Raw genomic sequence first — 13,174 nt, 5'->3', positions numbered from 1 at the left:
TGGGCGGATCACCTGAGGTCAGGAGTTCGTGATCAGCCTGGTCAACATGGTGAAACCCCGTCTCTACTAAAAATACAAAAATTAGCCGGGCATGGTGGCAGGCGCCTGTGATCCCATCTACGCAGGAGGCTGAGGCAGGAGAATCGCTTGAACCTGAGAGGTGGAGGTTGCAGCGAGCCGAGGTCATGCCATTGCACTCCAGCCCGGGGGACAAGAATGAGACTTCATCTCAAAAACAGTAACAACAAAAAACAAACCCCAACCCCAAGGCCTAAATAACTCAAGTGGGTAGACCTAGTAAGATTCTAATCCTCGGGCAAAAAGGGAGATGTAATGCTTCAGAAGACAAAGGTTTAACTATGTTAGAGTGTAAATAATATTTTTGTTGTCTTTTTTTTTTTGAGATGGAGTCTCGCTCTGTCACCCACGCTGGAGTGCAGTGGCTCGATCTTGACTCACTGCAAGCTCCACCTCCTGGGTTCACTCCATTCTCCTGCCTAGCCTCCCGAGTAGCTGGGACTACAGGCACCCACCACCACGCCTGGCTAATTTTGTGTATTTTTTAGTAGAGATGGGGTTTCACTGTTTTAGCCAAGGTGGTCTTCATCTCCTGACCTCATGCCGCCCGCCTTGGCCTCCCGAAGTGCTGAGATTACAGGCGTGAGCCACCGTGCCTGGCCTTGTCATCTTTTAAGATGTTTTGAAGCTTAATGTCTAAGGTGCCAAGTGTAATCAGAAGACGTAGCACAAACAGCCCTTTCAGGTACATTGCTTACAATTGGGACAGAGAATAGCTATAAAAAATGAATTTAGGGAATTACCTGAATCTGCCCTTTTTACTCCCCACTAATAGGTTAAATAAGATCTTCTCAAACCTTAGTTTCTACTCCTTGTTAAATACAGATTTAATTCTCATTTTTTCGATGACTTTTTAAATAGGCGCTAGCTGTGTCTTTTGGCTGCTTTGAAGGTTTTATTTGTCTGCAATGAAATGTGAAACAAAACTTTTTTCTTTTGTGTAGTCAAATTAATTTCTTAGCGTTGTAGATTTATCAGAGACATTCTTGATATAAAACCTAGTTTTCACTGCCTTAGAACTACCGGTTATTTATAGTGTAAATATGTGCCAGAAATTGAACAGGGATGGGAAGGGAGTCTAAAATGTTATTTACGTTGACATAATTTAGAGTCATAACTGAGTTAAGGCTTCCAAATTCCTGATAGAAGAATTTGGTATTTTACATTGAGGTGTAATTTAGATTGATAATTGCAAACTTTTTAAATAAAGGTTTTATTAGATTATAACTTAAAATAATCAGCCCTGTCCCCTGATAAATTATAGGACAGTAGGTGCAAGTAGAGTACAATAACTGAAAGGCCCAGGAAATACAACCGGAAGTGTATATTGTTAGTGTGAGGAAATTTTGGATAATTGATATGACTAGTTACAAGATTTGGAATTTTACTTTGGCAAATAGAGACACACCTCACTGATGTTCCTTGGGTTAGGAAAAAAAATGTGATTTATCTTTGTAAAATTTGCCTTTTGGCGTTGAGTGTCTCCTTTTTCTTTAAAAGATAGGAATTTAACCATGGTTACTTATTAAACAGATAAGGCATTTCAGGAACAAAGTGTCTTGAATTATCTGTTGAATAGTTTATATTACAAAGAGAAAATAATTACTATTTTTCTGGGACCTTTTTTTTTTTTTTTTAACTCACCAAAAAGGAAGTCATTACATCCAAATTGCTAGGATCTTTTGACAAAATTAGCAATGTGTTTTCTTTGGTCCTTATTCCCACCACCCCTGTACTTAGAAAAAGAACTTACTGATTGTAACTAATAGGAGGTCTAACTACAATTTTGTGCACTTGGAAAATGGTTTAGAAAATTTCGGTAAGCATTAAGTGCTTCTTTGGAGGGAATGAGAAAGGATTATGTTATGAGTCAGGCTGCAGATGATGACTAGAACAATGGTACCAGGCTTGGTAAGTGAGAATACTTCAAGAAAAGCAAGGTCAGTAAGAAGCTGTGGAGTGTGAGCGCTGTCTGTGTGTATCCTTTTTCTTTTTAGAGGCCTAAAGGATTTCAAAAATGGTACTGATGCCTTTTATGCCTGGATTCTAAATATAGACCATAATTCTTACATTTTTTTAAAAATTCAAGACCTGACAGAATAATTGGCATTTAGAATTTTTATAAATTTTATCAAGTGAATCAAATTGATAGTGTTACTAATATTGTTACAAACAGGAATCTTAGCTGTTAAGTTTAAAAAGCCAAATATGCAAGTTATTCCTTTATTCAGCTATGTTAAATCAAGAGACTTCCTAAAAGTAATCTTTAAAAGTGGGTACATAGGGAGATAAAGAATATGGCTATGTTAACCTCTGATTGTTACTAGAATGATAAAATTGTATGCCCATCTGCAGAATCAGATATTTTGTACAACATATTATATTTTTTATTTATTACGCCCAAGTATTTTGAAAAGGATCTTTCTCTTAACTACTAACTTTACCCATTATTTATTATTAAGTAGTCCTATTAATATAGTCATATCAGACAAATGATATTAATGTGTGCTACCATCTGTGTGCGGCCATAGTCTTTTTTTTTTTTTTAATAGACTTTACTTTTTAGTAGTTTTAGGTTCATAGCAAAATTGAGCCACAGTCCTTTTTAATACTGATCAGACATCATGGTAGTGATCGTTAAGGAATCTATTTCTGCTTTCAATTGCAGTGTATATAGAAAATGTATTTTGCAGTCTCATTTTTTATAATTGTTTTTTCAAAGTATTACCATTTCTACTGAATATAATATGTACAGTTTCATTATGAAAGAATTGACTAAGTAACTGAAGTGAAAAAACAATGGGTTTTACTGATGCACTAATAAAGAGATGGCATTTTTTGAAATCTTTTTCATGTTGTGGGAATAGGAGTGTCAATGTGTGTCTTGTGATTTGTTATTCTGTTTTTACTGCTTTAGGATTGAAAACTTTTACTTATGTATTTCACATTTTGGCGGCTTCAAGCAGGGTGAGAATTTTTTAGGTCTGTTTTGAAAAAGCTGTGACACAAATGTTGGACATATACACATACCAAAAATGTGTATAAACTGTTGAAACTTCAAGGAGACATTAGTTTTTATAGACAGCATTTATATTCTTGTCTTCATTGTTATTTAAAGTAACTTCCATCCTAATTAATGCATCAATTACTACTGAACATGACTTGCTTATAAATTCAAAAGTATGTGTATAATATTAACATTCACTTTTGGGGAAAAGTGTAGAACCCTTCAGTATCAAATTTCTGATTTTAAAATCAAAATTTACCATGCCTCATTTTTCTCCACTGTTAAAACTGGCTAGGCTTTGAACTGGCACCTTTTATTCTTGGGAGGAAGGGTAGAGATTGTCTCAGGTTGGGCTACAATGAAAGAATCCAAGGCCACAAAACTTGCATTTTAAATTTCAATAAAATTATTTGCTTCATGTCAGCATTAAGAAATCTTAAAATTTTGGTATACTTTGCACTTTCAGAAAGTTATCTTAAGAGTTAATATAATCAAACTGCATATTGATATATAAATTAAGAAAAAATTCTTACTGTTTGCATTTTTTTCCTTTTCTTTCCTTTTTTTTTTTTTTTTTGCTTCCTACTGAAGTGTTTACATTTTGATATACTGTCAACTAGGGCCTAAGTGATACTATTTAATTGAATGGCTTTGGTATGCATTAGTGATATTCTAAGAATATATTTAGTGTTTTTGGTGGGAGTATGTGATATCTTTTTAAAACTTATTATAGAAAACCTTAAACATTTACAAAGTAGATAGAATCAGGTGATGAACCCTAATCTCTTGTCCTCACTCATTTAATATCATGTCTAGTCTGTTTTATTTGTTTTTTATTTTTGGGACAGAGTCTTGCCCTTGTTGCCCAGGCTGGAGTTCAGTGGTGCGATCTTGGCTCACTGCAACCTCCACCTACCAGGTTCCAGCAATTCTCCTGCCTCAGCCTCCCAAGTAGCTGGAATTATAGGCACCTGCTACTACACACAGCTAATTTTTGTATTTTTAGCAGAGACAGAGTTTCACCATGTTGGCCAGGCTCGTGTCGAACTCCTGACCTCTCTCGGGTGATCCACCCACCTTGGCTTCCCAAAGTGCTGGGATTACAGGCATGGGCCACCCCACCCAGCTAGTCTTTTTATTTTATACTACTACATTTTACTTTTCTCCCTACTTCTCCAATGATCATGAAGGGAATCCCAGATATCTTATAATTTCATTGATAAATATTTCAATGTGTAACTCTGAAAGAGAATACAAGTTATTTGTATTCCCTGTGAGTACTAGCTTTGTTGTGGAGAGGAAGTTCATGAGTGCTTGGAAACAGGCCTGTCATTGTGTTTTATTGTAATTAATTTGCTTTTAGAAAGATCAAGAGTGTGTATTATTTGGGTGTTATTATAGTAAATCTCAAAGGATTTGAAATGTTGAATCTGTAAATAACATCTCTGAAAACATTATGAATTACCATCATGTGTATGCATGAAGTTATGTGACAGTCCTCATTTCAGAGGTATCCTACAATTTGCTTTGTCATTTGTTTCTGTCCCCCTCTATAATCTGTTTATTTAAATGCTGATCATATAGCATTTAGTTTCAGGTGATATTCTATATTCCTCTATGTGTGTCATAAAAAGAAAGAGAAAGGTGAGAGAGAAGGGAGAAAGGGAGAGAGGAGGAAGGAAGGAAGGAAGGAAGGAAGGAAGGAAGGAAGGAGGAAGGAGGAAGGAGGGAGGGAAGGAAGGAAGGAAGGAAGGAAGGAAGGAAGGGGATATGGGACTGAGAAAAGAGAAAGATCAGAACAGGGAGGGAGGGAGGGAGGGAGGGAGGGAAGGAGGGAAGGGAGGAAGGGAGGAAGGGAGGAAGGGAGGAAGGGAGGAAGGGAGGGGATATGGGACTGAGAAAAGAGAAAGATCAGAACAGGGTAAAGACCACAGATGAGATGCCATATTGTGGAGCTAAAACCTCACCTTCTCATTCTCACTCACCTGACCTCTCTCTTTGTCTTTCCTCTCCTCTTTTCTTGGTCTCCTCATTGGTTTGTATCTTCTTCTCTTGGCATTTACTGAACTTTGCCTGTCAAATTTAGGGTCAGGAAGATTGCTGATTTTTTTCCTTAAAAGGTGTTTTTATTATGTAGGAGTTGTGAGATAAAATTTAAGCAAACTATTTTAGGACTGATTTGTTGTGCTTTATGTGCTTTTATACAGAGTTTTAAGAATGTTTATTGAAAGGAATTCAAGTAGTTAGGTGCCTTCTATGGACTAGGTTGAACCTTTCTATTCTCTGGATGAATTTTATGGACGCATGAATTTTCTATAATCTTTGGGTTCACTTTAAGTGGATTTACTGGAAAATTGTATAATAATTTTTTCTTTTTCTCTGTGTTTGTTTTTGCTGTTTATTTACTGGATGAAACGGATTCTGTTCAAATTTGACTCTGCAGTTCACAAGATTCCTTTGCAGTTCACCCTTGGAGGTAAGAGTTACTCACTGACCTTAATATTAGAATTGGTAATTGAACACCATTATTGACATCTTTCATTAGGCATTTATTTGATAATTTAGGAGTGCTCATTTTGGTGTGACACATATATTCTTCAATAACAGTAATGGAGTGAGTTACTGCCCGCCTTTTTTTTTTTTTTGGATAAAAGTTTCTAGAAGTTATATCAGTAGCAATTCACCTTCATGACAGGTTATTGCCTCTTTTTAAGTATATTTTCTTTCTCAATAAGTAGAGAGAAATCAGTCCTTTATTTTAAAGAGCCTTGTTGTATCGTCATTACTCCTGTTTGTTTAACAGCAGCCTTATGTTCTATAAATTGCCATGGTATTAAAAGAAAGCTGGAAAAATCAGAGGCAAAGGCTGTCTTCAAGGAAGTTTCAGTTAGAGAGAGCACTTTAAAATCCGTGAATTGACAAGAGAAGAGCAAAGTTATTGAGCTGCTATTATAACAAGGCAATATTCTGGGTTCTTCATTCACTTTTTCATTTAATCCTCATCATGGTTTTCAATGTAAAACTGAGAATCCAGTGATAAAATTGTGAGATAAAGAAAAACTATTAGATATTTAGAGAACTAGATATCGTTATGAGCTGCAGTTGCAGAAGAACTTGTAGATGATCATTGAGACTTGGAAAAGAAAGTAGAGAAAGGGTGGAAGCAGAGTTATGTGAAGAGGTAGTGGGACTTAGAACCAAAACCGGGTAAGACCTTGCCTTCACTTACTAACCATATGACATTGGGTAAATCACAACTGCCCTGGGCCTCATTTTTCTTATCTTTTAAATGCAAATAATAATTCCTACCTCTCAGATGAGGTGATGGAAATGGGAGCAGTTATAAACTATGCTAGTTACATCATGGCACTATTTTGTGTTCTCCTCTTAGGCTTCAGCTCCACGCGATGAGACTCTGTTCCTTGCCTTGCACTTGTCCTTCCCTTTGTGCCTATTGTTTATTTCATTTTATGCTTTTCCCATTCCCAACTTGTTCAAATCACATTCCTCTTCAGGGTTGAGCCTCAATACCGTGTCCTTTCTGAGACCATTTCCGCTTTTATAACATTTTATTTGATTATTGAGACTATTACTGCTGATAATGTGGTGTGGCCCACAGTGGCACATTGAAAACGTGTGGTAGCCAGCTGAGTGGTCACCAGGAGAAATGGACCAGACCAGTGGGGGTAGTCCCATCCAGACTTGGTCACATTGTCTAAGTATCCAGGATCAACAGGGAAGCAGAATGGTATAGTGGAAAGAGCGTAGGCTTTGAAATGAGAGAGGCCTGAGTAGCCCACGGGCAAGTCATTGACTCCTGAGCCCTTTTTCCTGATCTAAGAACGGAGATAATAATACTTACAGGGACATTAAAATTAAATGAGATGATCTGTGGCAAACACTGAGCACAGTGTCTGGCAGATAGAATTTTAATTAAGAGTTAGGTGTAAAGTGAAAACCAAACCATAAAAAGTTGAAAACAATATAAGTTTTATAGCCTGCTCTATAGTTATGGAAGCACTTTCTCACCTCAAAAGCAATGGAAAGTATCAAAAAACAGAGTGAAAAAATTAATTTGATTATGTAAAGACTCATAATTTTGTACATGAAAACAAATGTAGCTAAAAGGTAACTTGGGTAAAGTATGATGAAAGGGTTATACTTAATGTAATGATCTTCTAGAAGCAATATGAATTTCTTTTTTCATAAAATTTGGTTGGATTTTTATCAGGTAATTGATAAGATAAAATACAAATGGTAATAAATGTGTGTTAAATGTTTAATCCTATTAATAATAAAAGAAATGCAGTTTAAAATGACAGTGATCTACAATTTTATTTTAATCTATCAAGATATCTTATTTTTTAAGTGAATGCTTGACAAGATATAATGAGATGGGATGTTTATGAACTTCATCCTTTCTAGGAAGCAGTTTGGTCACATACACTAAAAGCTTTATATACATCCATACCTGTGGTTGAGTAATTGTATTCCAAGAATCACTGTCAGAGAGTTCATCAAAGATGGGGACAAAACTTGCATTAAAATGTTTATGACAGCATTATTTATAACTGTAAACAATCTAAATGTACAACAGGAACAGGTCAAATAAATTATGACACAGCCATATGATAGACCACCCTACAGCCATTAAAATGGAGATTGTGAATATGTGTTCATGAGTATATATTGATGAATAACACATACAAAATACATTTGATATATTGAGAGGTAAAAGCATGATGCAAAATTATACATGCAGATCTCAGTTTAAAACAATTTAAGTGCACAGAAAAGTAGAAAGGAGATGCACAAAATGTTAACAACTACAAAGTGCTATTTTATCCTTTACTTTTCCAGTAAAGGGCCCACAGTAGGTAGAGGTGCATTGGTAGCTTTTTGGTAATGCTTCTTGTAATCAGTGCTTGATGATGTACATCAGGGGAGTCTCTTTGATTTGATGTGGAAACAGCGTCTAACCTTGGAAAAAAGGGGCTGGCAGGAGCTTAGATGAGATAATGTTGATAATGTGTAATGCTGTGCTCTCATTTTAGCAAAAGCTTAGAGGAATGAACAGGAATAAGGGTTTTTAGCAGAAGGCAATTAGGCTGGGTTGGCTTTCCTATACAGGGACCAATAAGGAGGCTTGAGCTTGATGTCCACTTTACTGGGGCAAGTAGCAATTTAAGGCTGTTACTCACCAATGGCAAAGATACTTCTCAGTAAATCTTAACAGTTGACATCTCTCAAATGTAAGCTCATTGAGAGAGGACCCTGTTTTTCTTGTTTTCTTGTTTTCATTCTTAGTATAAGTAGAACATAGTAGGCACTGAGTCAATAAATATTTGTTGAATGAGTGAATGAACAAATGAATGAATGAATTTTGTGGGGCTGAGACTGAGAGTAGCAGTCTTTCATCCATAATTTGGCAAGACTCAGCTAAAAGTAGACAAGTTTCAGTATTTACATTTTAGTATGGTTAACAGTCTGTCTTCCCAGTTAGATTGTAGCTACTTAAGATTGAGAGCTTTGTCCTTTGTAATCTTTGGATGCTCTCAGTTATAGATAGGTCTTGGAGTGTACCTAGAGTACACTAGCTGCAACTAGAGTATATAGAGTATACACACACACACATATATATATATATATTTTTGACACAGAGTCTCGCTCTGTCACCCAGGCCGGAGTGCAATGGCAGAGTCTCAGCATATTGCAGTCTCTGCCTTCCATTTGAAGCAATTCTTCTGCCTGAGCCCCCCAAGTAGCTGGGATTACAGGCGCCTGCCACCATGCCTGGCTAGTTTTTGTATTTTTAGTAGAGACGGGTTTCACCATATTGGCCAGGCTGGTCTTGAACTCCTGACCTCAAGTGATCCACCTGCCTCGTCCTCCCAAAGTACTAGGATTACAGGTGTGAGCCACTGTGCCTGGCCACAAAGATATACTTTTAAATTACATATTACTACTCTTGTTAAGTATTGGGAATATATGTGTGGAAGCTTCAATCTTTGGTGAAAAGTAGAAGGGAAAGTATCCAGAGTTTAATGATAGTTTCTGTCTGCTTTCATCACTTAATGATCTGGAGTGATATTTACCTTGGTTAATTATCTTTTTTATTACTGGGTTTATGACATTGGAGAGGAAGAAAAATCAAAATTAAAGATGACCAATATAAGTCTCCTTTCTTGATGGGAAATATTTTGCAGGCTTTCTGTTGGTATTTTTCTAGTTTGCAGTTCCACAGGGGCCACTTGAGGGCTTAAGTTCGTGGCAGCTACCCTTAAGTCTTCACTAGCAGCACTAAGCCGGGGGCTGCTGTTCCTTTGCCACCACATAGCGCCTGAGAGCCAAAGCAAAGGCCAGGCAGGAGAGTGTTGGGAGTCTCTGAATGTTTAATTTTGCCATTAAGCTTATGACTTAGCTGGAGAAGGAAAATTACAAATATGGTCTATACCCAGCACCTTCTTTAATTTTGAATAGAAGTCAAATTATTCTGGCAGAGATGGTAAAATACATGAGAGTTGCAGTTGAAAACAAAGCTGACTTTAAACTTCACTTTCTCCACAACGACTACTGTGAGTGAACCATGTCCCTTTGTTGTAAGTCCTAAACAGTTAACTGCCACATGAATCTAATGAAATTGTCAGGTTATAGTAATTACATCAGTAATTTGATATGTTGTCATTTGAGTGGACCATATGTGGAAAGTCAGTTACTTCCCTCTGTGGGGCTGACCCTTTTACATTCCTGTAAGCTGAAGACTAATAGAGCTCATTAAGCTTTATGGGAAAAGAGCTTTTATCACCTCGTCAAGTCAGGCAACATATTTCCATTAGATCCCTAATTTTGGGTGGCTCTGTAGCTGCTGATATGTACTCCCCTGCTAGGCTTACACCGGACCCTGGCCTTAACAGACATTTTTATTGACATTTCTAAGTCTGAATTACATTTTGTGTGGCACCACTTACAGATGTCTTCAATTAAATGTAGGTAAATAAAAGGGATTATATATCAGAGCTCGAAAGATTCTTGAATTTCTCTTCTGAGTCAAACTTTGCCAGCCAGTCCAGTAGGGCGCAGTCTCATTGTCACTTTTGTAGGTAGAGAGCTATAGGAGAGGCATTTATAACAAAAGTTAAACCAGGTGTGAATGTAGGTCACCGAGGTTTCTCTTCAGGTGTGTCCTTCTGTTCCTTCATTTCAAAATTTTCTGTATTAATAGGATAATAGCTTACTGTTAAGTTAGCACCTCTATTGTAGGTACTGTGCTTTCCACTCTCCTTATTTTAATTCTTACAGAATGTCAATGAGGTCGATATTCCCAATTTTCTTATGAAGAAAACTGAACCCAGAGAGGTGGACTAGGTAGGTGCTCAATATCACAGCTACTAGTATGTGACAGTAATCACAAGATAGGAAGTAGAATGTGGTTCAGATTGTAACATTACATGAAGTGATATGATAGTATTTGAAAGAAGACAGTGATTAGTTAGGGAGTATTTAGTAAGCCCCAGAGCAGGGTTTCTCAACCTTGGTACTATCAGCATCTTGGGCTGGATAATTCTTTGCTGTGAGGAGCTGTCCTGCACATTATGGGAAGCTTACCATCTCTGGCTTCTGCTCACTAGATGCCGGTAGGACCCACCCCCCTGAGTTGCAACAAAATGTCTCCAGACTTTGCTAAATGTCCCGAGGGGAACAAAATAGCTCCCTGTTGAAAACCATATCCCTAGAAAAGCCTTAAAAAAAAAAGTACCAAGAGGTATTGTTAATAAGCCAATTTAATGATAAAATGTTTTCAGTCTAACAAAAGACAAGAAAAAGTGAACAAAAAACATGTGGGACAGATAGAACAAATAGCAAGAAGGCCCAATTAAATTCAACCCTACTGATTATGATGGTACTAAATACAAATGGTCTAAGTGAAAACTGCTTCATGGTAATTTCTGTTTCTGAATGTCTGCATGTTCAACACCAGCCAATGGTCATACATCGGGGTCCCCAGTTCCCAGACTGAGACCGGTAATGGTCTGTGGCCTGTTAGGAACTGCGACACTCAGCAGGTGAGCAGCGAGTGAGCGAGCGTTGCTGCCTGAGCTCCACTTCCTGTCAGATCTGGGGTGGTATTAGATTCTCATAGGAGTGTGAACCCCTTTGTGAACTGCCCATGTGGGGGAGCTAGATTGTGTGCTGCTTATGAGAATCTAATGCCTGATGATCTGACTTGGAACAGTTTCATCCCTACACCTTCCCCTTCTCCCCTCTGACCCTTGTCTATAGAAAAATTGTCTTCCACAAAACCAGTCCCTGGTGCCAAAAAGGTTGGGAACTACTGTCATACATTAACTAATGAGCTTTTTGGGAACTAAATTTTAAATTTTTAAAATTTGAGTTAACTTAAGGCTAAGTGACCACATGTGGCCAGTGACTATACTATTAGGGCAGATTGAAACATTCCAATTACAAGTCAGAGATTGTCAGGCTAGATAAAAGGAAAAAATCAACATCCATCTTAAACACGAAGACGTGGATGGGTTAAAAGTAAAAGACTAGAGTAAAACACTACTATACAAATACTTATCCTAGGAAAGCTGGCTCATGCCTGGTCCTAGCAACTCAGGAGGCTGAGGCAGGAGGATCACTTGAACCCAGAAGTTTGAAACCAGCCAGGGCGACATAATGAGAACCCCCATCTCTAAAAGAAAAACAAAAATATTAGCTGGGCGTAGTGGCGTGTGCCTATAGTCCCCGCTGTGAGAGAGACTGAGGCTGTGAGAGAGACTGAGGCTGTGAGAGAGACGGAGGCTGTGAGAGAGACGGAGGCTGCGAGAGAGACGGAGGCTGCGAGAGAGACGGAGGCTGCGAGAGAGACGGAGGCTGCGAGAGAGACGGAGGCTGTGAGAGAGACGGAGGCTGTGAGAGAGACAGAGGCGGGAAGATCATTTCAGCCTTGAAGTTTGAGGCTGCAGTGAGCTGTGATTGCACCACTGCAGTTCAGCCAGGGCAACAGAGTGATACCACATCTCTAAAACTAAAAATGAAAAAAATTTAAAAATTAAGAATTTTAAGTCAGAGTGACTGTATTCTTATCAAAGTAGACTTCAGGGCGGCCGGGCGTGGTGGCTCATGCCTGCAATCCCAGCACTTTGGGAGGTTGAGGCAGGTGGATCACAAGGTCAGGAGTTCAAGACCAGCCTGGCCAATATGGTGAAACCCTGTCTCGACTAAAAATACAAAAATTAGCCGGGCGTGGTGGCGAGTGCCTGTAATCCCAGCTACTCGGGAGGCTGAGGCAGGAGAATCGCTTGAACCCGGGAGGTGAAGGTTGCAGTGAGCCAAGATCGTGCCACTGCGCTCCAGCCTAGGTGACAGAAAGAGACTCTGTGTCAAAACAACAACAACAACAGCAGCAAAACAAAGTAAATTTCAGGGCAAAGATGGAAGAAAGAGTGACATTTCATGGCAGTAAAAAGGTCAGTTCATCAAATGAATATGCAGTAATTTGAAATGTGATCCACTTAACAGAGCCTCAAGATAACAAGAAGTAGACACTAATAGAACTGAAGGGAGAAGTATAGTAGTTGGGGACTTCAGGACAACCTTCTCAGTAATTGATAGAACATTTAGATAGGAAATTAGAGTAAAATAGGAGGCATGAACTACACTACAACACAGTACGCTCAAGAGTAGCAGTGCGTGGGGTGTTGGCTAGCCATATGTATACCCCCCTTTACTTGCATGCAAATTAAGGAGTGCATTATTCAGAAATCTCTGGAAAGGGGGTAGTAACTTGCGAGTGTCGCCATGGTCTTTGTAAACTGTCATGGCACTGGTGGGAGTGTCTTATGCCAATGAACAGCAAGGGCAACGAGAGGACACTTTTGATGCCATCTGCTGGTTCGTGTTGGTTTTTTCATTTCGTTCTGTCGGGACCGGCAAATAAGTCCTACAGGTTTTCTACCTCAGTACTATTTGTTTGGCTGTTAGGAAGGAAAGAGGCCTGGCGTGTTAGCTCATGCTTGTAATCTCAGCACTTCGGGTGGCTGAGACAGGTAGATCACTTGAGCTCAGGAGTTTGAGACCAGCCTG

General features: G+C 38.5%; 1 protein-coding gene across 27 annotated transcripts in view; it reads left to right on the top strand.

Moving 5' to 3' along the window:
- ATE1 (arginyltransferase 1) overlaps nt 1–13,174 on the top strand; it is a 185,490-nt gene that overhangs the window by 54,558 nt on the left and 117,758 nt on the right. For all 27 annotated transcript variants that reach the window (XM_074002906.1, XM_074002908.1, XM_074002903.1 and 24 more), the window contains one exon: nt 5,529–5,561. In XM_074002906.1, the coding sequence (XP_073859007.1) occupies nt 5,529–5,561 (33 nt within the window). The remainder of the gene's footprint in view (nt 1–5,528; nt 5,562–13,174) is intronic.

Source organism: Macaca fascicularis, chromosome 9 (genome assembly GCF_037993035.2).
Source record: "Macaca fascicularis isolate 582-1 chromosome 9, T2T-MFA8v1.1".
Lineage (NCBI taxonomy): Eukaryota > Metazoa > Chordata > Mammalia > Primates > Cercopithecidae > Macaca > Macaca fascicularis.
This window is presented reverse-complemented; position numbering and strand designations above follow the sequence as displayed.